Source organism: Diachasma alloeum, unplaced genomic scaffold, assembly GCF_001412515.2.
Source record: "Diachasma alloeum isolate Michigan unplaced genomic scaffold, Dall2.0 Dall_scaffold_00183, whole genome shotgun sequence".
Classification (NCBI taxonomy): Eukaryota; Metazoa; Arthropoda; class Insecta; order Hymenoptera; family Braconidae; genus Diachasma; species Diachasma alloeum.
The window spans coordinates 477239-502366 of record NW_021680349.1 but is presented as its reverse complement, the minus strand read 5'-3'; the positions used below and the strand labels follow the sequence as shown (position 1 = coordinate 502366).

The 25128-nt window shown below is 38.4% G+C and overlaps 1 protein-coding gene across 2 annotated transcripts in view; it reads left to right on the top strand.

Annotated features, from left to right (window-relative positions):
• Positions 1–23659, top strand: part of LOC107047660 (glutamate receptor 1) — a 261472-nt gene extending 237813 nt beyond the window's left edge. The window contains exons 5-20 of one of the 2 annotated variants that reach the window (XM_015270463.1): positions 776–908; positions 7582–7702; positions 9460–9624; positions 9751–9966; positions 13137–13244; positions 14102–14212; positions 14590–14710; positions 14793–14887; positions 16946–17169; positions 17253–17465; positions 19889–20087; positions 20257–20501; positions 21381–21624; positions 21701–21775; positions 22843–22897; positions 23584–23659. In XM_015270463.1, coding sequence (XP_015125949.1) covers positions 776–908; positions 7582–7702; positions 9460–9624; positions 9751–9966; positions 13137–13244; positions 14102–14212; positions 14590–14710; positions 14793–14887; positions 16946–17169; positions 17253–17465; positions 19889–20087; positions 20257–20501; positions 21381–21624; positions 21701–21775; positions 22843–22863 — 2291 coding nt within the window. In that variant the 3' untranslated portion in view covers positions 22864–22897; positions 23584–23659. Of the gene's footprint in view, positions 1–775; positions 909–7581; positions 7703–9459; positions 9625–9750; positions 9967–13136; positions 13245–14101; positions 14213–14589; positions 14711–14792; positions 14888–16945; positions 17170–17252; positions 17466–19888; positions 20088–20256; positions 20502–21380; positions 21625–21700; positions 22285–22842; positions 22898–23583 lie in introns of those variants that run through there. The other variant, XM_015270458.1, reaches the window with a different exon arrangement.
• Positions 23660–25128: the final 1469 nt, after the last annotated feature.

The following is a 25128-nucleotide window of genomic DNA, read 5'->3' as shown; positions in this document are numbered from 1 at the left end:
CTTACCTCTTTCACTCAACTTCCCTCGCCCTTCCCCGTCCCTTCCGCGAGTCGCTCCACCGCCTCCCTTTCCCTCACGTCCGACTTTGCCGAGAGAGCGGATGACGAACGAAGGGAAGAAGTCCCGAAGCGCAATTAATTAAAACTTTCCTCTGGCGTGGCAACACGAGGGGCCACAGTGGACGCCCCTGCGCAACCTTCTCAACCCCTGACTGCCGATCATCATCCTCCTGAGCGTGAGAAAGCCCTTACAGTAGTGTCAATAACGATGCGTAAGTTATAAAAACGCACCTGGTCTATTGAACACGTCTGTTATTGCCAAGATAACAGGAGCATTAATTAGTCCCATGATTGGATAACAAATACCGGGAAAAATATAATGATTTTCATAGGGCTCTAATTACCGTCGACCCTTTACCAATACCTAGATTCATCATTATTAACGTCAGAACAGATTCAATTACCAATTATTCTCGTATTACTGCATACACCAGCGAATTTTACAGTAGAACAGGCTCCACTCGTATGCTCTGTGGGCATGTTATTAATAGAACTGTGCAGGGTTTCTAGGGGTGACTATTCATCAGGAAGTATTGTTGATCATTGCTATCTGCATGCGACTTGCTGATGGAACTGACAGTGCCATAGGTTCGATAATTGTTGACGTGTTTTCAGAATTCAGCTGGGGGAATTGGGGATTCAATGTAAATTGTGGTTAATCTAGTAATGGTGATTTGGATTTTTTTGATGATGGTTTGCGGGTGCTGTTGTTTCAGGCTTGCTGAGACTGCAACAGATTTATCAGGGATTGCGGCCCGGAAATGAATCGTTCCAAGTGGATACAGTGAAGAGGATACAGAACACGTCAGAAGCGCTTGATTTTCTACGGACGCTGGAGGATCTCAATCGGTAAGAAATTTTGGGAACTTTCGAAAATTGAGATTGTTTCTTGTGAAGTGCTACATCGAGAGAAACAAGTTGGTATTTAAGGATACACTGAGAGACAATTTTCTCTGCTGAAGAACTACATGTTCCACGTCAGAATTTTTGATGGAGTGGAACAGATTTACTTGAGGGAAATTAACCTACTTGATAGAAAGAAATTTAATATCTTTCACAAAAATTAAATGTTTGTCATGATCGTCAGAAATGTTCTTAGAAACATTCGAACTGTTGGCAGGAAAAAATATAGTTTATTGCACGACAATCATTTGATCTGAGAGAACTCCATAGAAAGAGAATACATTGGTGAGAATAGAATATTCTTTTCCCTCGAAATTATTTAGTTTTGCCAATAACACAGTTTTTGGCAGAACAAATTTGTTTCCTCAGTGTATCCAAGTAATTGGGAAAATTTTTTCTGAGGAAAATCCTTTTCATAGTTTATAGAACAGACCAAGAGTATTTTTCGAGAAAACAATTATTTAAAAATGAAATTTAACACATCGTCCATAAGAGCAGTATACTCCCACCTTTAATTCAATTCTAGAAATTTGTATTTGTATTTTCCGGTAAGAGATGAAGTTTTCACTGAAAATAGAGCAATAAAATTAATGGTCTGTTGAATATTCATGTGTAATTTCTTAGTGAACATCAAATTTCTCAGTTATTGCGATAACTTTGTGGACAGAATTGAATATTGATAGCCTTGACTGATGTAATGTGCAATTTTTATCGAGGACTACTAATCAATCCTACAATTCACGCAGAAAAATGGTTTATTTTAATCAAATAAACTATTGTTCTGGGAGTATATTTCTTGTTTACGTTAGATAAATTAATGGGATCGCTCTGTAATATCACAAAATTACGAGAAGTCTTTCATTTTTCCGAAGGTCTTGGCATGAATATTCAACGCGGCTGTGAAAACTCTCCGTTGTAATTAAAAATTTCGTTTTAAAATTGGCGCAAATTTGTGCGAATATTTCTTACAGTTTAAACCTTCAAAAATGCTATACATTCCCCGAAAATACTTCAGTACAATTGAACTGTTTGATCGAAACAAAACCGTAAAAGAGATGAAGAACTCAGAATGCAGTGCAATAAGAGCCGAAGAGTAGAATAAATGGGAGTAAAAAGGAACAGGAAAAGAGAACGATGTTTTATCTACCTCACTGCTCATTTCTGGCCGCGGAGGGTTTGCATTATTCAAAATGCCATCTTCCTCCCTCTCTTTCTCTTTTTTTCCACCTACAGCATCATCTCCGCTATTTCCACAGTGCGCCCAGTACCTTTATCATCACCGTCTGACAATCGTCGAATAATGTATACCATTAAATTAGCGGCCACACAAAGGACTCATTTTTCCATACTGTGCATGCTGGAGTGTGCACTTTGTGCGGAAATAGCGTGACTTTGATATGCATATACATGTCGAATGTTCCCTTTCAGCAGGCATCAGCAGTATTTGCTGTGACACTGCAGGACAGGTGCGCGTGTCCTCGGGGGATTGAGAATAAATAAATGTCCTGTTTTTTGCCGAAGTGTTTGGATCCAATAAAATGTTTGTGTTGCGAATTATTTTTTGTCGATGATACAGGTTGATTCATTTAAATGCGCTGTTAGACAATGAATGGAGTTTCAGGGACAGTTGAGTCCTAATTTTCAGGAAAACGACATTGAATTGAATTCAGAGGGAAATAAGTAAAGGAATTTTCAATCAAAATGTGGTTAATTACTCAATGTTTGCCATCAATTTCATAGAATACTAAAAGTCAAAGTTACAGTTTCCATTGACTTGTCCATCACATTGTGAATTGTCAATGACGAAATTCGTTGAAATTTTAGTGAAGCTAGTACTTGATGAAAATTTTCAAAAAATTTAAACAGTTGACAAAAATTATTATATTGTATTCATCGGTTACAAATTGAGGTCCTTGGAAGATCGTCCGTTAATGGAGCCAGACTGTCAGAAGGAATTGACATTTTATGGAGTGTTTAGCCGGACCAAATTATTCGGTGGATGGAAAACAAGAATTCCCTATCTTACTTGAATTTTTCATCAAAACACGGATGTTCAGGACCAAACTACGCTAAATGTTTAATTATTTGTAAATTCAAAAGTATAATTACCTCAATTTTTCGGATTTTAATCAATTCTCACGCAATACTTAAACTAAAATTTACAGTTTCTATTGGTTTTAACATCAAAACGTGAATTTTCAATGACAAAATTCTCTGAAATTAAAGTGTAACTGTCACTTGAGAATAATTTCCAAGGATTTGCCCGGAAATTTTCATGCGTGCAGATTAGACCATTTATGAATGAAAAATATATTTATTGACACCAAATAAAAAAAAATGTCCTTTCCTCCATAGAGTTTAGTGAATCCGATAGTATATCCACGTCACGTATCATGTTTTGTGCTCTGAGAAAAAATTTCTAATACCTGAAATATATTTACTTGAGACAAGTAATTTTTCTTCAATCGCTCAATTCTCCGAGGGATCTCAACTCACGTCACCCGAGATAGGCGCTCATGCTTTAAAACATTATTGTACTCAAGAATGATTTTGTGGCACATAAACTCATTCAAACCGTGTAGAAGAATCGCGAATGTTCAAGTATTTCTTATTTTCATGATTTTTTTAAGCACTCCCGATGTTTCGATATGTAATATATTCACGATTTAACGCTGAACGATAGTGTTGAATGAGGATTTATTCGAATTCCGTGAAGGGAAGTTACTCCGAGATTCAAGCCACTGAAGATAATTTATTTCTCTCAACTAAATACGAGTTACATATCAGGAAAATTTCTCTCCGTGTGGCTGAAACTAATCAACGCACTCATACATCAGAAATAATTACGCCAAATCCAATGATTACAAATTAACCTACTTGAACGATTACCCCGCGCATTGTTGGAGAATTCAGTGGCATGTACAAATGCTATAACGCAGGAAACTACTGCGCAAAATCGCCACAACATCGGTCATGATTCCCTCTGGCAATTCCGTGAAGTCAGAAGACCCATCGTAGTCTCGGATTGGCGGGAAGTTTCTACGTAGGTAGGAAATGGAGACTAAGTCACTAGCCTAATCGTGTCAAACTCGTATACGCCAGGAATTCACGAGTTCGCTATGTGCCCGCATGAGTTTCTATATAACTTTACAATGAACCAAACTAGTGTCAAACTCCCATTCACCGAATGAATCATGATCGCAAGTATCGAGTCAATGATGTGACACAACTAATATGGAACACCAATTCAGATGCTGAAACATTGATAGCAGTCTGACTTATGAATCCCCATCGATTTGAGGTCGAACATCGCATCTACCCCAATTAGGCGTCTGAATCTCAAGTCATTACTCCATGAATTGACTTCGAAATGAAGACAATCTGATGCAAATTGAAGGGAATTCAACACGTGTGTCAATTAAACAGTGAAACAGTGGAATAGAATGGAGAAGTAATATTTCATTGGGGGTATGGATATGTCCTACCCTCCGAGTTTAATGTATATCTGGGATCGTAACACTGTAGACAGTGGTCTACTGTTGGATACTATCTCCAGTGACAGGGGTATTACGGCGAGATGTGCACAAGTTTCATGTGTACATAATATCTGCTATGAAACACCGTGAAAACTTCCCTGCGCACCCTCGTCCAACTCAGCTAGATGGGGGTGAGTTAGTGAGACACTCTCAATATCACGTCAAAAACATTTCATTACATACAATATTACATATCAAAGTTATTAAAGTTAACAGGTATGCACACGAAAGACAAAAGTTTCTAGTTTTCGGATGAAAAATAGGGGTTGAAAGAACACATGGTTATAGTATGGTTTGTCCGTAGAGTAAGAAAATGTTTACGCTATTTCCCGAGAAAAATCACTCAGAATTACTTCCGAAAACTTACTTAGTTCAAGGGAGAAATGTTCTTGAAATGAGAATAGGCGATATTTGAATTCTGAAAATACGATATTTCAAGAAGAGAAACATTTCGGAGGGATTTTTTTTTTTTTTTTTTGGTCTCGGAGTCCCTTTTTCGGGTCCCATTCGGCACTCTATCCAACCCTATGCATGCGGCTGTGGATTCTACACTGTACCGCATTCGCACTTCTATAGAACATAGAAGTAGCATGGAGAAACCACAGAAAACCCATGCCGGTACAGGCGGTTCCTCTATTAGCAACCTCCCGCTCGCCGGAGCCTTCCGTTGAAAAATTCGGTTCCACGGGGAATCGAACTCACAACCTTTCGCACACTAGACTTGCGTCTAATCCACTCGGCCACCGACGTCGGTATTTCGGAGGGATTGAACATCAATTTAGCATTAATTCAGTAAAAGTGAAAACTTCCCTGTGCACCCTGTCCAACTCAGCTAGACGGGGGTGAGTTAGTGAGGCACTCTCAATATCATGTCAAAAACATTTCATACAATATTACATATCAAAGTTATGAAAGTTAACAGGTATGCACACAAAAGAAGAAAGTTTCTAGTTTTCGGATGTAAAATAGTAGTTGAAAAAACTCATATGGTTGTAATACGGTTTGTCCATCGAGTGAGAAAATTTTTACGCTATTTCCCGAGAAAAAACTTTCTGAATTTCTCCCGAAATCGTACTTATTTCACGGGAGAATGTTCCTTCAAATGAGAACAGGCGACGTTTGAATTCTTAAATTGCGAAATTTAAAAAAGAATTCGGAGGAACTGAACACCAATTTAATATTAATTCAGTAAAAGTATCCAGTGATGTACTTTATAACAGATGCAATATGGATTACATTGAGCTAGACTTATAAATTTTAAAGATCGTCTAAAAGATATTTCAAATATGAATAAAGCACTTTCATCACTTGTGCGAAAATAAAAATTGTCACTACAAATTAATAATACACACTGTAAATTAACCATGTCACTGTAAATTGAGGATAAATTCCTGAAAATCAGTGACATGCCCATGAAAATGAACACTTTTTTCTTTATGTATCAGTAGTCATGAAGCGCTGATTTGTAAATGAACTCACAAAGACATAACCAAAATGTTAGTCAGCAGTAATACTCAGGATTATCCAAACACATGGAAATTTCAGGCAAAAATTATCAAGACGGCACAATATTGAAATTTTTCGTCTAAATTTTCCGTGTCAAATACCCAAAATTTTGATCTTGTTTAATTTTCAAATCAAATATTCCATTGATTTTCTGTTCGGATGATCTGAAAATCAATAAAGTACTTGATTTTTCACTTCAATCATTCTGTGACAATTCCTAAAAATCAGGGAAATTCAGGGAAAAATTGAAAATTCACGTCTTTTTGTTTTCGAATATTCATCTTCCACTGAAAATTCAATCAGATTGTGAAATTTTCGCCTCACTGCCACTGAAAACTCCTGAATTTCCTTGAATTCTACCTAAAACTTGAAATTCCATAACCATTTTTCTCCTAAATCAGATCCAATGTGACTCTGATAAGAATTCCTCCCACATTTTCCATGAAATTTCAAAAAATTTCTTCTGAACACTAGCAACGGTTTCTTTCTCCACAACGATCCAATCACAAACAGAATAACTAATGACGACCAAATCCATCAATGGCAAAATCCCCTCCGACCGAACTTCACAATTTTGCAAAACAATTTCTAAAACCAAGGAATTACCAGTAAATTTTCCATGCTACAATAGTAGTGTGGCAAGCGTACCCCGGGGGTATAACTTTCGTCGTTACAACAAGCCCGAAATTTGATACGTCGAACTCAGCGGGCCGTCCACTAAAGCCATAAACAGTTCGTTATACTCGGGTGCTGCAGAGTTGTAACTTTGCGGGGGCCAATTGAGCCAGAGCTCCAGTAAGAGCGAGTGAGACACGCGACGAGCGAGACATACATACCCCAATTTAGAGCAAGAGAGGATAGTAAGCGCAACAGCAGCAAACGACGCCGTTGAGATACGAGCCTGACGCTTTTACAGAAAACGTAGGAGAGGGTTAAAGGAGGTGAAATGCGATACCGTAGTGCCTTGCATCTGCACTCTCTATTGCTCAAGCCCGTTGAAACTCTCCGTCGCCCTTTAGCCCTCCCTCCCTTCTCTTTGTTTCAGTACCTTTGCCCTCGTTTTCCTCTACCATCACTGCCCCCCCCCCCGAAGCCACCTACCCGAAAATTTCTACTTGAAAACGCATTAGCGTTAATGTTGAATCCACTAAAACCCATCTCCACTTGCTATTCACTGATGCTTCTGCACCAATGAATGCGGTAATTTACCAGATATAGTTTAAGTATTTGAATCAGTGACCGGTGTAACTGGCGCTGTATAATACTGTTCGGTGATTACCTGGTCAAGTGAAATTACAGTGAACAGTGCAACTGCCTGTCTCTGTCTATCCATTTATTGAGCATGCATCCATGCTCTACGATCGTTAATCCAGAATGACCAACTCGTCCGCAAGATAATTAAGAGTGACCTGAAACGCGCACAAAAGAGGTTGTACATGGGGAGTAGATACTCCGCCATTCACTTTGACGGGGGAATTTTTTTTTCTTGGGGTACATTGTCCAAATTGTCTCTTTCTCTTCCTTCGACTTTTGACGTTATGCTCATTTTAATTATTCTCACTTTTCATTGTTCAAAGGTGGAGCTCCAAATACGTTGTGCTAGACTGCCCGACTGACATGGCAAAGGACATCGTGGTCAGTCATGTGAGAGATATTGCACTTGGAAAGAGAACTTATCATTATCTACTCAGTGGACTGGTGAGCTAATGAAGACATATTAAATTCTCCGTCTTTTCTTCCGCTATCTCGCCATTCCGGGAGGTTTTATTTCGATTTTCCGAGGGGTTAATATCACCGGCTTCAATGGTATCAGTCACGTAACGCATTTTTAACGAACCAGTCATAGTTCATTAATGAATTCACGTCACGGCCGCTTTTATCTCCGATGAGAGGGTTAATTTTTTTCCACTCCATGCCATTTTATCGTCCGGAATTCAGGCGGCAGTCGCGTGGTGTATGAGTTGACGTGGACTTTTTTCGTTTATTTTTTTGGAACGGTGAGTTTCATTTAAAAGTTTAAACGCTCGTGGAGAATTAAATTGTCGAACGTGGGTGTATCAGAACTCGTCGCGTATGTAAATATCAGCGGGGAAGTATGATGAACTGAATCAACTTTCTCTGTTTCAAGAAATTTTACAGCACCCTTAGTTTAATAAAATAATTGTCCATTGCGTCATGAGGCCGATTGGCGAAATTATATAATTTATTTTTTATCATCAAGGCTCGCCAAGAGGGGGTGGGCGGGGCGTAGAAGCGAGGTCTAGGGGGCGCAGCGCCTCCCCCCTCCCCCCCAGAGGGTAATTGACGGGAGAGCCTACCTAAAGTACAAACTAAAAATAAAATAGTTTGTACATTTTCTAAAATATGAAATACAATTAGTCGAAAGCCATAGTGATTTCATAAAAAAAAATTCCTGAATTTCTATTGGAATTCGGTGAAATTTCTGTTGAAATTCCTCAAAATGATTCTATTGGTTTTTAGTGCCAATTATATTGAAGATTATGCAACGTACTAAGTCATATTTTTAATAGATATTTAATACAAAAAAGCCCATGGATTTTTATTTCTCCATTTTTCAGCGAAAATTAGTATTTAGTCTCATATTTCCAATTGTTTCTCATGATAAAATTTAAGAAACAAACTTGGGAAATTCATGCCTACGAACTCCTACAGAAATAACTAACAGAATAAGAAAGAAAATTCAACACCTGTAGATTTTTTTCTACACATAAATGTCTATTAAAAAAAGTACGGCGGAGTTGTCTAGTTTTCAACAGAATTGGCGTAAAAAACAAAAATATTTGCTTGAGGATTGTCATTCCCCCGTGACATTTACGGAGGCCTGGGGGTACTAGTTGGGTTAAATACGATAAAACGTTTCCATTTTTCATTTTGGTCCGAGAATAATACGCTTGATTGATAATTGAGGTGGGCGTGGTGACGGGTTTTCATCTCCTCTGTGTTTATTTATTGTAACTTCTCCCTGCACGACGAACGACAGTAATGCGATTATTGCGATTGAATTGCCTGACGCTCCCTTTGACTCTTAGGTACTGACGGGGAAAAGGGTTTTCGGCCAATCCCCCAGGGGATAATTTCATTTCCGAATGGGAGACTTGAGTATTACACATCGCGGATATTATTGGTAAAAGAAACAGGACGAAATCATTCCTTATTTTTTCCCTCGTTTTTCGTGAGTGCTAAATTAAGTGAAATGAGTTTCCTTCGTGATTAGATGAGAATCGATGTGAGTTAGAAAGTATTTCTTGAGAAATTGATTGATTCCCCCGATAGCGAGAGCAAAGTCTTGATTGAGAGACCCTTGAAGTCTGTCAGAATGTTCGCAATTTCACCGGAAAATCCCCAACAATTTTATTTCGGAAGTACTTTGTCGAAATGAGGGAGAAAACCCGTGAGTGCATCACCTTGTACTTGATTTTCTCGGTGGTTATCAGATAATGGACGAGCGTTGGGAGACCGAAGTGATTGAGTATGGTGCCATCAACATCACTGGGTTTCGTCTCATAGACATAAGTCGACGTCCCGTCAAAGACTTCCTCGAGAACTGGCGCCGACTCGATACCGGGACCTTTCCCGGTGCTGGACGTGACTCAATTTCCGTATGTATATTACATCATTCATGCTCGATAACAATTTTTTTTCACTCCATTTTCCCATCACTCTGACACATCAAATTGACTCGACCCTCGATACACATGGTAATAAACTTGTTGATGAAAACACAGGCACAGGCGGCACTGATGTATGACGCAGTGCTCATGCTGGTCGAGGCGTTCAATAAGTTCCTGAAGAAGAAGACAGATCGGAGTAATCCCAAGAGACCTGGGGTACAGGGTGGTGTGCAGCCGAGCAATGTCAGTAGTCCACTCGATTGCAACCCCAGGGATGATTTAGTTACCCCTTGGGAATACGGCGACAAGATTTCTAAATTTCTTAGGAAGGTGAGACTACTCGTAAAAGCCTATTCATCAATTTTAGGGATCAGTCTGTAGAACAGTTATTTAATCAGAACTAAGTTTGCTGTGCCATTATTGAAGAGAGAATGGAATTTTTATTTTAACTATTTTGTTGCTAGTGTTACCAAAAAAAAGATCCTCATGCAAATCCCACTGTGTCTATTATATTCAGAGATGTTCATTGAAATCTACTGCACTACTGACACTCTAGTTGGCAGAGATGGCCATAATCATAAATTAGAATTACCGTTAAATTTTCAGCTAGTCAATTGTTTAATAGTGTTCTACAATTTTCAATTATTAAATTAATCAATTAAATATTCAAACGCAGAATTATTTTATCAATTAATATTTTAGACAATTGACAATCCTATATTATCGATTATTTTATTACTTTAATTTTGATATTATATGCAAACCTTAACCTATGTAAAGATTATATTTTTTTAATATTGACGAGAATATCCAAATACTTTACCAATTTTTTGGGTTGGAATCCCGGAAAAAATAGACCAAGGGAAATTTCTAAGTAGGGAAGGTTTTTTTTTGCAAATTTTGAGAATGTGAGCTATTTTTTCCTGGTCTATTCTTTCTATCCACCATTTATCAAGTTTAGGTATTGTTCTGCAGAAGTTTTTTTGACGAGAAATGAATTAAATTTACTATTTTATTATTTTCTAATAAATATTACAAAATTGAAGAGAGAACCGAATTTTTGTTTAATTTTTTTCCCTGCTTGTATTATCCTGTGCAATACTCATCCTCATGGAAATTCCACTGTGTCCCTTATATCCAGAGATGGCCATTGATATCTAGTCCACTGCTGACAAAATATGCAATTATACAATCAATTTTCAAGCGACAGTAGTAGTTTGAAAATATCATAAGTTTAGTGAAAATTCTGCTATCTTGACTAAAAATTCCCCGAAAACACTTTAATAGTTAAAAATATTCAATTTCCCTCTAAAATCATAACAAAAATTTTCGAAATATCAAAGCGTTTTGAACTACTAGAATTTACGGATAATTTTCAACTAAAATTTTTCTCTATGTACCAAATCTTGAATGGGAATTCAAATGAATGATAAAAGAATCTACAAAATTATTCAGTCGAACGGAGGATAGCGATTGAATCCCTAATGAATCGCATAATTCCTCCATAAATTTTCTACCCAAAAATAAAGTTGCAGTGTGGAGAGTCGAGTGGTACTTCGGTTGATGCAATTTAGCCGGGTGAAGTTATTAGACGCCGGAAATAACGAACTCCGAAACAGGGGTACTCTAGACATTATCACTGGCGCCAGATGCGACCTTGCCCGTGTCTTACCCAAGCGCGTGTCGTTTCTACTAGCCATATACCCGATTCCCCACCTCCATTTTCGTGTATAACCACGGTCTGACCAATATCGAGCGTGACCACTTGTGACCCTATATGGCCTACCACTCGATCGCAGTGTATCGTGGTCTATCTGCGGACTCTCCAGAATCGTTAATTTCAATAAAAGACCTCTTCTTTTTCCTCACCCGAAATCACAGACAAAAAGTCTCTATTTATGCATTCCTAGTCTTCAGGAATCTATCCCCAATTTTTAGGGATTCGCGATCAGTGATTTTGTCAGTAATTTTTGAGAGACACTAGATCCAGCGCGCACTGCTCTCTCGCTTCATATACTTGCGAGGAGTTTCTTTTTCTTTATTCAAATGAAGCAAAATTGACTAGTAGTCAATATTGAAAGGAAAATGTGAAATTTATTGCATTTCATACGGTCAGAAATGCATTATATAAATCAATTATACATAGAAAGTAAAGCTCCGTCCATGGTAAAAATGAATGATAAGAGAAACATTATTTAATAATTTTGAATCTTTGATGAATCACCTTTTTCGTCCGAAAATAACACAATCAATATCCATAATTATTAAAAAATAAAGGAAGTGTTGTAAATTGATTTCCTAGAAGAGCGAATAATTGTCTCCAATTTGTCGAAAAATCCGAGAATTTTCTAGGAAACTGTGAAATTTTCTCGGCTTTTCACATCAACAAATGAAATACAATCAAACTAATGCAATTTGCGAAAAAAAGAAAATTAAAGGAATTTAAATTTACGAAAGTACATGATTAATGAAAGTTAAAATGAAAGAATTGAGGATTAGCAGTTAGGAAGTTTCCATATATTTCAACATATTGTGACGTTAGTATTTGTTTAATAGGGCATTATGTCTTTGTTATGCAAACTTTGAGAGCCTAGGTGGCATAGAAGTTTCAATCATTTGATAATATGTATTTTTGATACAATAAAAACAAACGTCAATATAAAACAACCTCGCGAAACGCTGTGTTTTTGGCAATAGAATGCTCACTGATTATCAGGGACTCATTTCTAGTTTCAATAAATCAATCACAAAATTTCAGTGTTACAAATCACTGATGATCAGGATTCTTCTAATCAGTGTCCAGTATCCCCAATAATTGTGGACGTCCACATGAAAGGGCTCCACATTATCGACATGGTGTTATGTGTGCTCTGATAAGACTGACAACATTCCGCGCATTTTATCCCCAAAGTGACCCCGATAGCTCGAAAAATTACGTCGCACAAATAATTGAAAATTGGTTTGAATGAGAATCACTGACATGCTCCTAAAAATCAGGATTGTTTTCTCTGTGATTATTTTCATTCAATTTCCTTCGTTTGAGGGGGCAGAAATAGGAATGAAGAAGGGAAAAAAATTCTCGTGGAATGGCATTTGGTTTATCGGTCCAAAGGTCGCAGACGAGAAGTAATAAGAGCCTGCAACTCTCCCCCCTCCCCCCTCCCTGATTCTTTTGTATTCTGTAGAAAACAGTAATTCTTTTTGTTTCGGTAGAGAAAACGCGTCGGATCGAGAAGCCAACTGCCTCTGTGTCTGCGGTTGACAGTAATTGGCATTTCTTGTGGCAGCCAATGGAATTCCATTCCCCCTTTCTCGAGTTACCAACGAAAAATTTTCCCCCCTAAAGAACAAATATACCTGTATACTGTAACCTTGCGAACGACGAACCCCTCGTTCATATTTTTTCAACCCCTCTGGACCTGTCGATATCAGGCGATTCGGCAGAACTTGACTCCACTAAGAATAATATTTTTTCATTCTGTTATTTATCCTGCCCACAGGCGGATTTCGAGGGTCTAACCGGGCCAATACGTTTCAACAATGACAGCCGTAGACACAATTACACACTTCACGTTGTCGAAATGACTGTAAACAGTGCAATGGTCAAGGTGAGCAATTGCTGAGTCAACAGAGAAAAAAGTTTCTGGCTTTCAGAGAAAATTTATTGATTGAATCTCATGGCTCTAACACGCATTGTTCATTTAATTGTTCATTTAATTTCGGAAGAAAAATTTTTCAAATGAGAACATGGGGGTTCTTAAATTCAAAGCTGTCAATTTTTTAAGCTAAGAAAAGTCGAGTCGTTAAATTGACAATATTTGTGTTGATCAACTAAAATATCAGAAAACAGATAAACGTCAGGATTAATTGAACATTAATTGAGTGGTGGTGTAGATGATACGCTTTCAAGGATAAGGAAGGTATGAATGACGCTGTGGTAGAATCATACTTTTCAGAGATATTGATTCAAAAAAGGCAATATTGTTATTCTAAACCCAATGGTTTTCAATTAAAAAGCCAAGATTGTTTTCAAAACTAGTGGAAATGTAGATTTATTGGGAAGAAATTATTCTATAAAATTATACGATTTTAGGAAGCAAGGTCTGAACGAAATTTGGAATATAAATTAATATCAATAGAAATATTCTGGTCGGATTGCCGGTACTAATTAATTTATGAGACCCTATTATTTAAAAAACTGAATCAACTAATTTAGTTTGTTTAATAATAATAATTCAGAGTTCGTTTTTTGGTCTGATCGTTGAACAAAATCCTCTCACAGTAAATAGAAATTTTTGAAAATTGAATACCTAAACTATTGTTAAAATTTTTACCGTCCTACAATTTATCACGAAAGAGTTCTAAAATTCAAAGATTATTACTGAGAGCCAGACACTTTTTTCCTCTGCAGATGATTGGAATGATGATAAATATAATTGTTGTTCAATTCAAAAAATGGTAATAGGTTGCTGAGTGGACGGACGAGGCTGGCTTCCAACCCATTACAGCTAAATACGTACGACTGCCTACTCAGGAAATTGAAAAAAATAAAACGTACATCGTGACGACGATACTGGTGAGTCAAACGAGGCGAATGGCCAGAACCACCATCCACAAAACGAGGCCATAAATATTTATGATCGAGCCCCCCTTCTCTAAAAGTTAAACCACCACCCCTCGGGCCTCTCCCATCCCCAACCCCCCGGATTTTCCACTTTACTTATCTTGCATACTCTCTATTTTATTTCCCCTGTCTCTCTCCGTCGAGTCTTCATTTTTTTCTCTCATCGTGAGATAGGCCAGTGTATGAATGAATGAATTCGTTCGCATCACCCCCATGCGCGCACATTCAGAAAAAATTTTCGAAGAATTTATGAGACCTTAACTGCATTTACAAAGACCCTCATATCAAGATTCCTGATATATTATCGTTTTCATGGTCTTTCATAACAGGAGGAGCCATTCATGATGCTGAAAAAACCCGAGGTAGGAAAAATACTTGATGGAAACGACAGATTCGAGGGATACTGCAAAGACCTTGCGGACTTGATAGCCCAACAGCTCGGAATAAAATGTGAGTTTCACTTTTTATCATATGCAGTACATCTCCCTTGGCGGATAAAAGAGACTGTAAAATCATTTTTATGAATCCTCAGACGAACTTAAACCGGTGGACGACGGTAAATACGGCTCGGAGAATCCCGATGTGCCAGGTGGATGGGATGGAATGGTCGGCGAGCTCATCAGAAGGGTAAATAGAATTGCTCATTAAAGATAATTCCACACGATTCAATCGAACATTAGAACCGAGTGGGCAGAGGGCACCGGAGAAACAGGGTCCCTGACCATGAGAAAATCTCATGCAGTCCTTGATGGGTTGGTAGTTGGAAGAGGAAGGTATTATTGATCGTTGTTCCCGCGTTACCACCCTTAAAAGCCCATCCACCCTCCAAAAAGAACGGCAAAAATTCCTGTTTTATCCTCGAAACTGCTGGAAGCTTGCGAGTTCCCACCGGCAGGGGTCGAAAGCCACAGTGAGAGTAGACACTCACCCACCATCTACCAGCGCATTCGCGAACCTCAATAGCCCTCTGACTAAGCCCTCTCTCTTTTTAAATTTAACGAACGGCCCTGATGAGCACTGAATAAACAATTCCAGTGAATATTCTACCGATGATTGAGCGTAGAGAATGGTTCAATATCTCTCTTGGTCGAGATAAGCCAGATTATATCTGACCGAACTTTGATTAAATTCCAAAGCTCGGCTTTATTAATATTCCCCAGCATCCCATCGACGTTATTTCCAAGTAATTTCATTGAGGGCTTTCTGGGCTGCATGTGTATCGTAACCCCCTTCCTCTACTTTACTGAAATAATGGTATTATCATTGCACATGCTTTTGAATGGAGTTGAAGCCCAACCAGCCAACACCCCTTCGTAGCTTATAAGGTTATTTTGGATTTTGGGAGGGGTGTTTATGAAGCCACATGTGAGGGACAGAAAAGCCAGTCACGTATATCTTTAGTTTCGTCTCATAACTGCGCATGCTGTGAATTCATTTAACACCGGTACTACATAATCAATTGTACTGCAGCGTTGCGCCTAATCATTAGCAGCTACTGGAGGTTTAATCGGCTTGCATCACATCAGATACAGAGTAAAACTAGTGAACATCCTCATTGAGTTTGCTAATCGATATTTTCCATGATTTGGGGGAGGGCTTGCGCTTTCGCACATAATATGTTAAAGTTGAATGGTAGAACAGAACATAACAGTAGCGAAGCGGGAAAAGGAGATAAGTCAATTTTGACTATAGACCAGTTTTCAATCGATATCTCGGAATTTAAGGGAGATAGCGAAATTTTTGTTACACCTTTTTTGTGGAGCCGATTAAGTGCTACAACAAATATAATTATAAAAATTTCGCTATCTCCCTTAGATTCCGAGATATTGAAAACTGGTCAATAGTCAAAATTGACTTATCTCCTTTTACCACTTCGCTACTGATATATTTTCAAGATATTATATCTTATCCTTTTTCTGTATAGTCGAGTCTCTTTGTAAGATCCTTCGGAAATAATAGGAATCTGTGGTTCTGAAGTATTCTATACCTAGATGGGTGTGAAAGAAGGCAAGATCAAGAGTTTTATCGAAAGTACGTTTCAGCTGTGGCATTCCTCAGCCAACGTTCCGTTCCAAAATGGAATATCCAGTTTTATCGTACTTAAAGTTTATTACTTATCCGTAATCAGTATTTTAACTGATCAGTGGACGACTATTTTGCGAGTCTATTCACTTGATTACTGAATTTCGTAACGAACGGCGACATTTGAACATTGTCCGAATTTTAAAATATGCAGAGAAGTTCGGGTTCCGGAGCATTATAAACAGTTCCGTTTCAGGCGCCAGTCAACACACACTAGATATTTCCACAAGGGGACATTCGATCATATCAAATCACAGTATTTAAACCAATCACGTCTTGCGAAATATCCCAATGAATATATGTGATGTTAATTACTTCAGATTCAAATTCACTCCAAATATGTTTGCAACAAAAAAAAGCGAACAAATGAGTGATTCTATTCAAATAAATTATCGAATGTCAATCCCCAATTAATCATCCGAATAAACAATCTGATCAAACAATTTTCAGAACTTCATGAGTAAAATTCTTCATAACTCAGGAGTATTGTCAAATCGATGCAACGGACAAGCATACCAGAATAAATTAATGACCGAAAACGTTAAATTCTCCTTTCATTAAAAAAATCACAACTTGTAAATTGATTCTTCCCCCCATCCACAGGAGGCAGATTTGGCAATAGCATCAATGACCATCACATCGGAAAGAGAACGAGTCATAGACTTCACAAAACCATTCATGTCCCTGGGTATCAGCATCATGATAAAAAAGCCGATAAAGCAAAAACCAGGAGTCTTCAGTTTTCTGAATCCCCTCAGCAAAGAAATTTGGGTCTGCGTCATATTCTCGTATATCGGAGTATCCATTGTTCTCTTCATAGTATCAAGGTAATATTACTAGATTACCAGATTATTATCTGCCACGTAATGCATTAATGGAGTCTGTATATTCATGAGGTATTTAATTACAGATTTTCACCGTACGAATGGCGAGTAATCCAGTTAAACGGAGGTGGTGATCCATCGATGGTTGGAAGAGGCGATCCAAGCCTGCAACATCCACACAGCCAGCAGGGTTCACTTCATGCTCCAGCACCCTGCATGGCCAATGATTTCAGTATGCTCAACAGTATGTGGTTCTCATTAGGTGCTTTCATGCAACAGGGCTGTGATATTTCACCAAGGTAAATGATTCATCTTGTTCACGGTCTAGATATTAATGTTAACACAACCACTTCAGTGGAAAAAAAAAACAAAGAAATGAAAGAAATCCATCTCTTCTTGGATTAATTCGTCAGTCGGGAATAATTAGAACGAGCCTCATGTTGCATTCAATTCCTCAAAAATAATTTTAGACTCTTTTCATGGTATTACCATTATTGAAAAAATCCCAGGGCAGAATCTCTTTCAATGCGAAATGAGTTCAGCCGCTAAGACTCTAAAAAAACTACTTTGAGTCCATTGGCAGAACTCTCGTCAACGAGGCAATTCAACTTTCTCTTTATGCGTAACAAGAAAAGCGCATTACCGGGTGAGGGATCCTTTACAGGAGGATGAATTAGCTCGTCGAGTGAATGTAGTTCGCAGAAGGGCTCCATTAACGATAAATATTAAAATCTTTCGTTTCATTGAGCTTTTTTCTATGAATTTGAGGCATCGTGGCAGTTTAAATTCAGTCGTACTCTCATCAGACTCACAGAGGTATGCGCGTGTCTACATGAGTTTATACCCATTGATGCAATAGGATGCCTCGTTGCTTCCTGCATCACGCTGTATTTATTCCCTCTCACCGTCTCTCGTTTTTTTATCATCTCTTTTTGAAACAGATAGAGAGCTTAAAAATCCAACTCGAGTGCAATCACTAGGTCGAGTTTCGAAGTGCAAAGATAAAAGCTGTAGAAGAGCAGAGAAATCTCGAGTGAGTGGGAAAATGGAGAAATATACTTCTGTGAAAATTCCCTGGAATCAAGCTTGGGGCAGTGTAATGGAAGTACTAGGCTGCAACGAGAACTGATTCGGCCATTTGATCTTTCTCATCATTTTCTTCCGCAGAAGATACATGAGATGAAAGAGATGATTTGACTTTTGTTCATTTTAGACTCCTCATTCATGAATGAAAATCATATTGCAGAGAATCGTACCTTGAAAACGTCTTAATTTAAAACGTCATGCGTAAACATGTCTTAATAGAGGACGTTTTTTTCATCGGAAAATGAGATATTTCATAAACAAGACATTTTCATCCCCCGGAATTCAGGACTTCTTTTCTGTCTCACTTCAAGTCATTAGTCATTTATGATAGTGCCAGGACGACAAGATATTAATTCCATTAAGACGTCAAAACAAGACTTTCTGTAACATTTTCTCTCAATTTATTAAGCTTCTTGATAGTGGGCGGGGAGATGGAGAAGGGAGACAAGGGAATAAGAGTGGGTGATGTCAAATTAATTCAAACCTAGTATCATTGCAGGAGCAGAAGGGCGCAAAATCAATGAATATCACTCAAGAAAAATACTTTTCTCTACTCCACCCACTCTACCTCACTTGCTCTCGTCTCGAAAGTGGTATTTCGTTCTTTCCAAACTCGCAAAAGTTGAAAGCACTACAGAAAAATCATATTCGGACTGTCGGTGTGGAGGTTTTATACTCGTGTGGTTGGTCAGTACTTGACTTTTTCACTGGTTCGAACCGAAAGAGTCTCAAGTAAGACATCTGGAATATCTGCACTGTTGAAAATATTGATCGCATTTTAGTTTCGCTGAAATTGCAAGGAATTCCGTCACTGAAAATTGAGAATTTCATGGAACAATCAGTGGGAACTGCAAATTTCGGCGCAATTATTCCCTAAAAATTAGTAGAAATCAGGAAAATTCCGGTAAATATGTTCTTGAATATTCAATTAATTGAAAATTCATCGTAAATCGTTAATATTCATGATTTCATTGAAAATCCAAATGGGTTGAGGAATTCTCATTTTAATGCTGTTCAAAAATTTGAAATTTTACTGAATTTTCAATATTTTTTTCCCCTTAAATTTTATTCAGTGTCACTCTTCTAAATATTACAGGTTGACTGTCCATGAAATTTCAATTTTTTTCTAACAGTGTAAAATTCATCTCTACGTCTTAATTTGAGACGAAAAAAGAGGTCAAAAGTTTCTTGACTTGAGACACTTTAGTTTACAGTGCATTGACACTGATTCGCAATTTTATATTTATTTCACCCCGGAAACGAAAGGTGTGTGCGAAAGCAGAAATGAAATGATTACGTGAAACTCGGAGGCTGATGGTACCTGCGGCTCAATTAATTTACATTTAGGCGTCGGTGCTTCCTTGGCGAGCTAGTCTTTTGATTAATGGTTTAAATATTCTCAGTCGGCGATATGAATTGTAAATTCACCAGCAACTTCCTCACCCCATTCCACACTTTTGAACGACGAAATTCGATGCAAATTCACATTATTAAATACCATCTACCTTTTGCGCCCTCCGAGATAACTCTCGGGTGTTTGATCGACATTTTTTGGTCTTATTAAATCTTTCCTTGGTCTATTTGGTTGGCAGAGGTTGGAGATAAAAATAAACTGGGACAATGTTATTTTTTTCAGGTCCATGTCAGGGAGAATAGTCGGATGTGTATGGTGGTTCTTCACATTAATAATAATATCTTCGTACACTGCGAATCTTGCAGCATTTTTGACAGTCGAGAGGATGGTAACTCCGATAAATTCAGCCGAGGATCTAGCATCACAAACGGAAGTCCAGTACGGAACACTCCATCATGGATCCACATGGGATTTCTTCCGGGTGAGTTCAATGTATATCCATTCGATCTTTTCCCCCGAAATCTCCCAGTGGAAATTTAAAATTCCATGTGAATGATAAAGTAGATGTGAAAGGAAAATACGTTAGCATGGAAATTGACTTTCCCTTGGCTTTTCTGTTACACATTCTAAATAATACCCTCTTTTCGCAGAAATCACAGATCAGTCTGTACAGCAAAATGTGGGAGTTCATGAACTCGAGAAAACACGTTTTTGTCGATACATATGACGAGGGTATCAAGAAGGTGAGGCAGAGTAAAGGGAAATATGCATTACTGATTGAAAGCCCGAAGAATGATTACATCAATGAAAGGGTGCCCTGTGATACTATGAAAGTAGGGAGAAATTTGGATTCCAAGGGATTTGGGATTGCAACTCCGGTGGGATCTCCCTTGAAGTGAGTTTCCTTCAGAAAACATTGATTCTAAGTCCACGGATTTCTTTTAAGTAACGACATTCTACAGACTAAGCCAGGGTTGGGTTGTTCACTGAAAATCGGGGTTTTCTATGGTACGTAGTAGAATACTGATAATTTACTTTTAAACCTTAAGTGGTCGCATCGTGAGGGAATCCCCGCTCTTGAGGGTTAAATGGTAAAAAAGTAAATAACTGGTAGAAAACGTCACGAGGGCCATACCTTGCAAGGGTCAAACGTTACGAAACTCATACCTTGCAAGCGTCAAATGTCACGAAGGTAACACTTCCCAAAGATTATGCCTCGCGATGGTCAAAAGTCGGAAGAGTCATACCTCGTAAGAATTATATCTCCCGTTAGACCTTTGACGATTTCCTTCCTGCTTCTTTGGTTTGACCTTCACGATCGTTGGACCGTTGTTACTATCCTTCCTACCGCTCGCGGTTAACCCTCGTACGCGTTAGAACCTTGTGATTGTCCTTCCTGCCTCCTCGGATAACGCTTGGTATCGTTTGACCCATGAGATTGTTCTGCCTACAATCTGTTGTTTGATCTTTGCGACGTTTGGCCCTCGCGAGGTATGACCCTTGCAAGACTTGCACATGATGCGGGAGTTCGACCCACCTGCCAACGGGGTTGTTTACGCGCCAAAACAACTGTTGTTCTCAATCACGCATGATGGTGACACACGCGATCAAAAAGGTCTCAAACTCCTTTCGTGAATTACTTATTTTTTTACATGCAGATAACTTGGTAAATTACTTGCCCAACCCTGGTGTAAATTTTTATGTGCAGTGGATTGAAATCTATGGATCAACCTTATCTAAACGGCTCCATTAACTGTCTTCTTTAATCCAACAGGGATAAGATAAATCTATCAGTGCTGACCTTGAAAGAAAGTGGAGAACTCACGAAACTAGTCAACAGATGGTGGTACGACAGGACAGAGTGTGGACACGGCGACAAGCAGGATTCGAGGAATGAGTTGTCACTGAGTAATGTTGCTGGGATATTTTACATACTCATAAGTGGACTACTGCTTGCACTAGCAGTGGCTCTACTAGAATTTTGTTACAAATCGCATACTGAAGCATCGAGAGCTAAGGTAATGTCTGAAGGCCTAGCAAATCTTTCTCATCGTCGCTTTTTTCTTCCGTTTCTGCATTGATTTATTCTTTCAGATCCCATTGGCCGATGCCATGAAGGCGAAAGCTCGATTGACAATATCTGGAGCTCGAGACTACGACAATGGCCGGGTAGGTCGTGGCTTCCTTTATTGATCGGAATCATTAAATCAGCGTTGTTAATACCTCGATATCTCTCGAGTTGCAGTGAGATAAAATCAAATATCAAATCTCCGTATTTATCTGAATGGCCAATTAATTCAGCCGCGAGTCTAATCATAATTCGATTTATGTGGCTGACGTTAAAATCAAACTATCACAATTCGAATGCAAACTGGCATATACATTATCGGCCCAATGTGCAATTGGCGTGAGCATAAATGCCCAGTTTGTTCGTTTTCCTAACTACAACTGGCGCGAAAATTTAATTGCCCACCTACCCCCGAGCCCTGCGCCCCTCCATCCCTTCATCCAACCCTCTTTATCGCTTACCTATCGTCAAATTGGCTCCGTCCAATACGAGCCATTTAATCGGCTGTCGTTAAACGATGAGGAAAGGCCTGAATTTACGCAGCTCAACTGCAAATCGATGGTGGATATTTCGTCCAATCATCATTGCAGTATTTCAGAGATGATAAATAAAATATCAAGTGTTACACTGATGAAAAACTCTGAGGTATCAATCTCAGGGGGAACTATAAATTTTATAATGTTAAACAATAATGAAAAATAGTCTTCAGATGATGAACACTATTTTTCAATCCGAGAAATAATTAAAAAATGGTAATAGATGATAAAATACATGATTTCAGTTATAATTAGTTCGACCCAACGAGTACGTGTCATTAGACCACGCTTGGCATGCAATTAGCAGCGTTGATAAATCAATTATATTTATTTCTATAGTTTGATCGCTGACCGAGATACATCACATGACACATACACAATACTGAGGAAACCCAATGTAATAATGTATTCACCCATTTTTTTTGGTTTTTTCAACATTAATATTTTCAAGGGCTGAGCTGGGCGCTGGATTCATTTGATTTTCCCTCCTTTAGTCAAATTATCAATGTATAATTTTACGTAACCCTGGCCTAAGTAATTCAAGAGAAAGAGATTTAAAACTCAATAGCGATTTTTAGCAGATGTAAGTTTTCGTTTTCTACTTTTAGTTTTTTTTTCCATTTTTTCTCTAGTGGTACGGACTGCAGAGTTAGACGGAGGATGCATGCGCCTTTTCCGGGACCATATGTGAGTACTCTCACCCTTAATTCAAATTCCCGTTTGAATTTCATTTACTTTTTTGCCATTTGTCAATTCATTTTAACTCTCAATTGAATTAAACAACTGAAATTTAGAAAGAAATAATAATAAAAAATCGCTAATTACTCATTTTTCGTATTTTCTGCGCTTCTGTGCCAATCCTATTGAGCAAATCCCGGCTTTACCCTTCTTAACGTATGCAGAATATAATAATCCTGTATCAGACTGCACCAAGTATCCTCTCTACTCGGAATATTCAGACTCACACATTTGCATGACTGAATGACACTCGTACGACACGAATATTACACTGATGAAGAAAAAGAATTCAAATCCACTCCATAAAAAAAAAGAAATATTCATTCATTCTAATTCGGCAGTCTCGAGCTTTTTTCATTCAGTGTAGTGACTCATGATTGCATGTCATTATCATCTAGAGCTACTCATTAAGCTTAGACTATTATTTGGGTGAGAATGACGCGGGGTCGAAGATGAATAGAATTTCACCATCAACTAGTTCACGACTTCTCACTTTCGTCAAATTTTTCATAGCATAAGGCAAGGAAATGAACAATTTAAATTGCACAAATCAATTTACGATGGATCGAAACATGAAAAGAACTCATCCCCCCACAAAGCAACATTCCTCTCTGAATGAAACCTGCATATTTCAGTACTACGCGCCGGCGAACGCGATTGGGAATGCGGAGGGGGATCAGGTGCACAGCAATACTCACACGCAGGTGTAAGCCCATGGTACATGGCAAGTGAAATAACGCCGGATCCATCGCCATCGATATCACTGCCAACGCCACCACCGCCACCTAAAAATATTCCACCGCCACCGCCACCACCACCGAGACCAGCAAGACGCAGTGTTACATTTGCTGAATCACCACCAAAGAGTCCGAAGAGCCCAAAGAGCCCCAGAAGCCCATGGGTATTGAAACGTAAATCGAGTATAGCAACGCTCAATGTGGCAGTGCCATGGACACCGGCAACACCCAGTCACTGGGACAATCGCAAACCCGAATATGTCACGTAATACTAGGCAAACTCCAACTGCTGTGACATTTCGGATTGAGTGGGAGAGTTTATTTTCACCCTCGTGTCATGCACCGAATATTTCGTTCATCTGTGAAATTCAATCCAGATTTTTGTTTGCAAAAGAGGCTCAGCTGTCTAGAAACGATTTCAGTAGCTGTAAATTTGATAGAGAGTTCCCACGTTATTGTAGAAAAGTGGATGACACGGGGGTGGGAACAATGATGTTAATATGATGTAAATAATTGTACGCAGATCAGATGAGAATCAAAAGTAATTTTGAAGGAAACAATAGTTATGATGGACATTATCGTTGAGTAACTTATGGTCCTGGCAATGGTGCATGTGAACAACTGATAATACACGACATTCTACTGCCAAACTCAGACCCATTACCAATGAATTTGATGATTAAAATGAACTGAATCAAAATGCACGGGAATGACTGGAAAATTTCACGTGTGCGATTTTACTTGAGTGCAAGTGGACAAAACTACCGTTAATCAGCGAATTTTTAACAAACAAATGGATTATAACTAATTAATTGTAATTTTAAACGCGTGTGAGTGACTAGAATCGATGTTTATTAATGGAAAATATCGGATGAATGGGGTAAATTAAGGGAAAAATGAATGAGAATGTTGATGAAAAATAGGATTATTTATATACCACTCGTCGAATTGTGCGAATTGAATGGTTCAAGTATTGGCTTATCGACTGGAAAGCAACACTCTGCCATGCCAACGTCTGATACAGGCGAATTCCTCCGAGTGTGCAGTTGAGGGCAAGGGGGACCTTATCGCAGGTCGTTTGAACATTGTTCTTTCATATATTTCAACATTCAACTGATCTAAAGTCAATTTTTTGAATTTTTGATTCGTACGACTCGAAGATCCACTCATTGGCCAAGATAACGTGCCAAAGGACGATAAACCAACGGAATCTGACGTCACGAGTTGTGAAAAACTATTCAGAGAATACTATTAACTATTATTTTACATTGATAAAACGTTAGTGACGTCAGAACTTGTTAAAGAAGTCACCCAACACGAGTTAATGTACTGCGACGTATAAAACTGATATCCACGAGTTATTTGTATTTTGAGAGATGGATTGGGATCTGATGTTGATTGTTAGATATTAATTATTGAATAGGATAACGGTGTCTGGGGTGA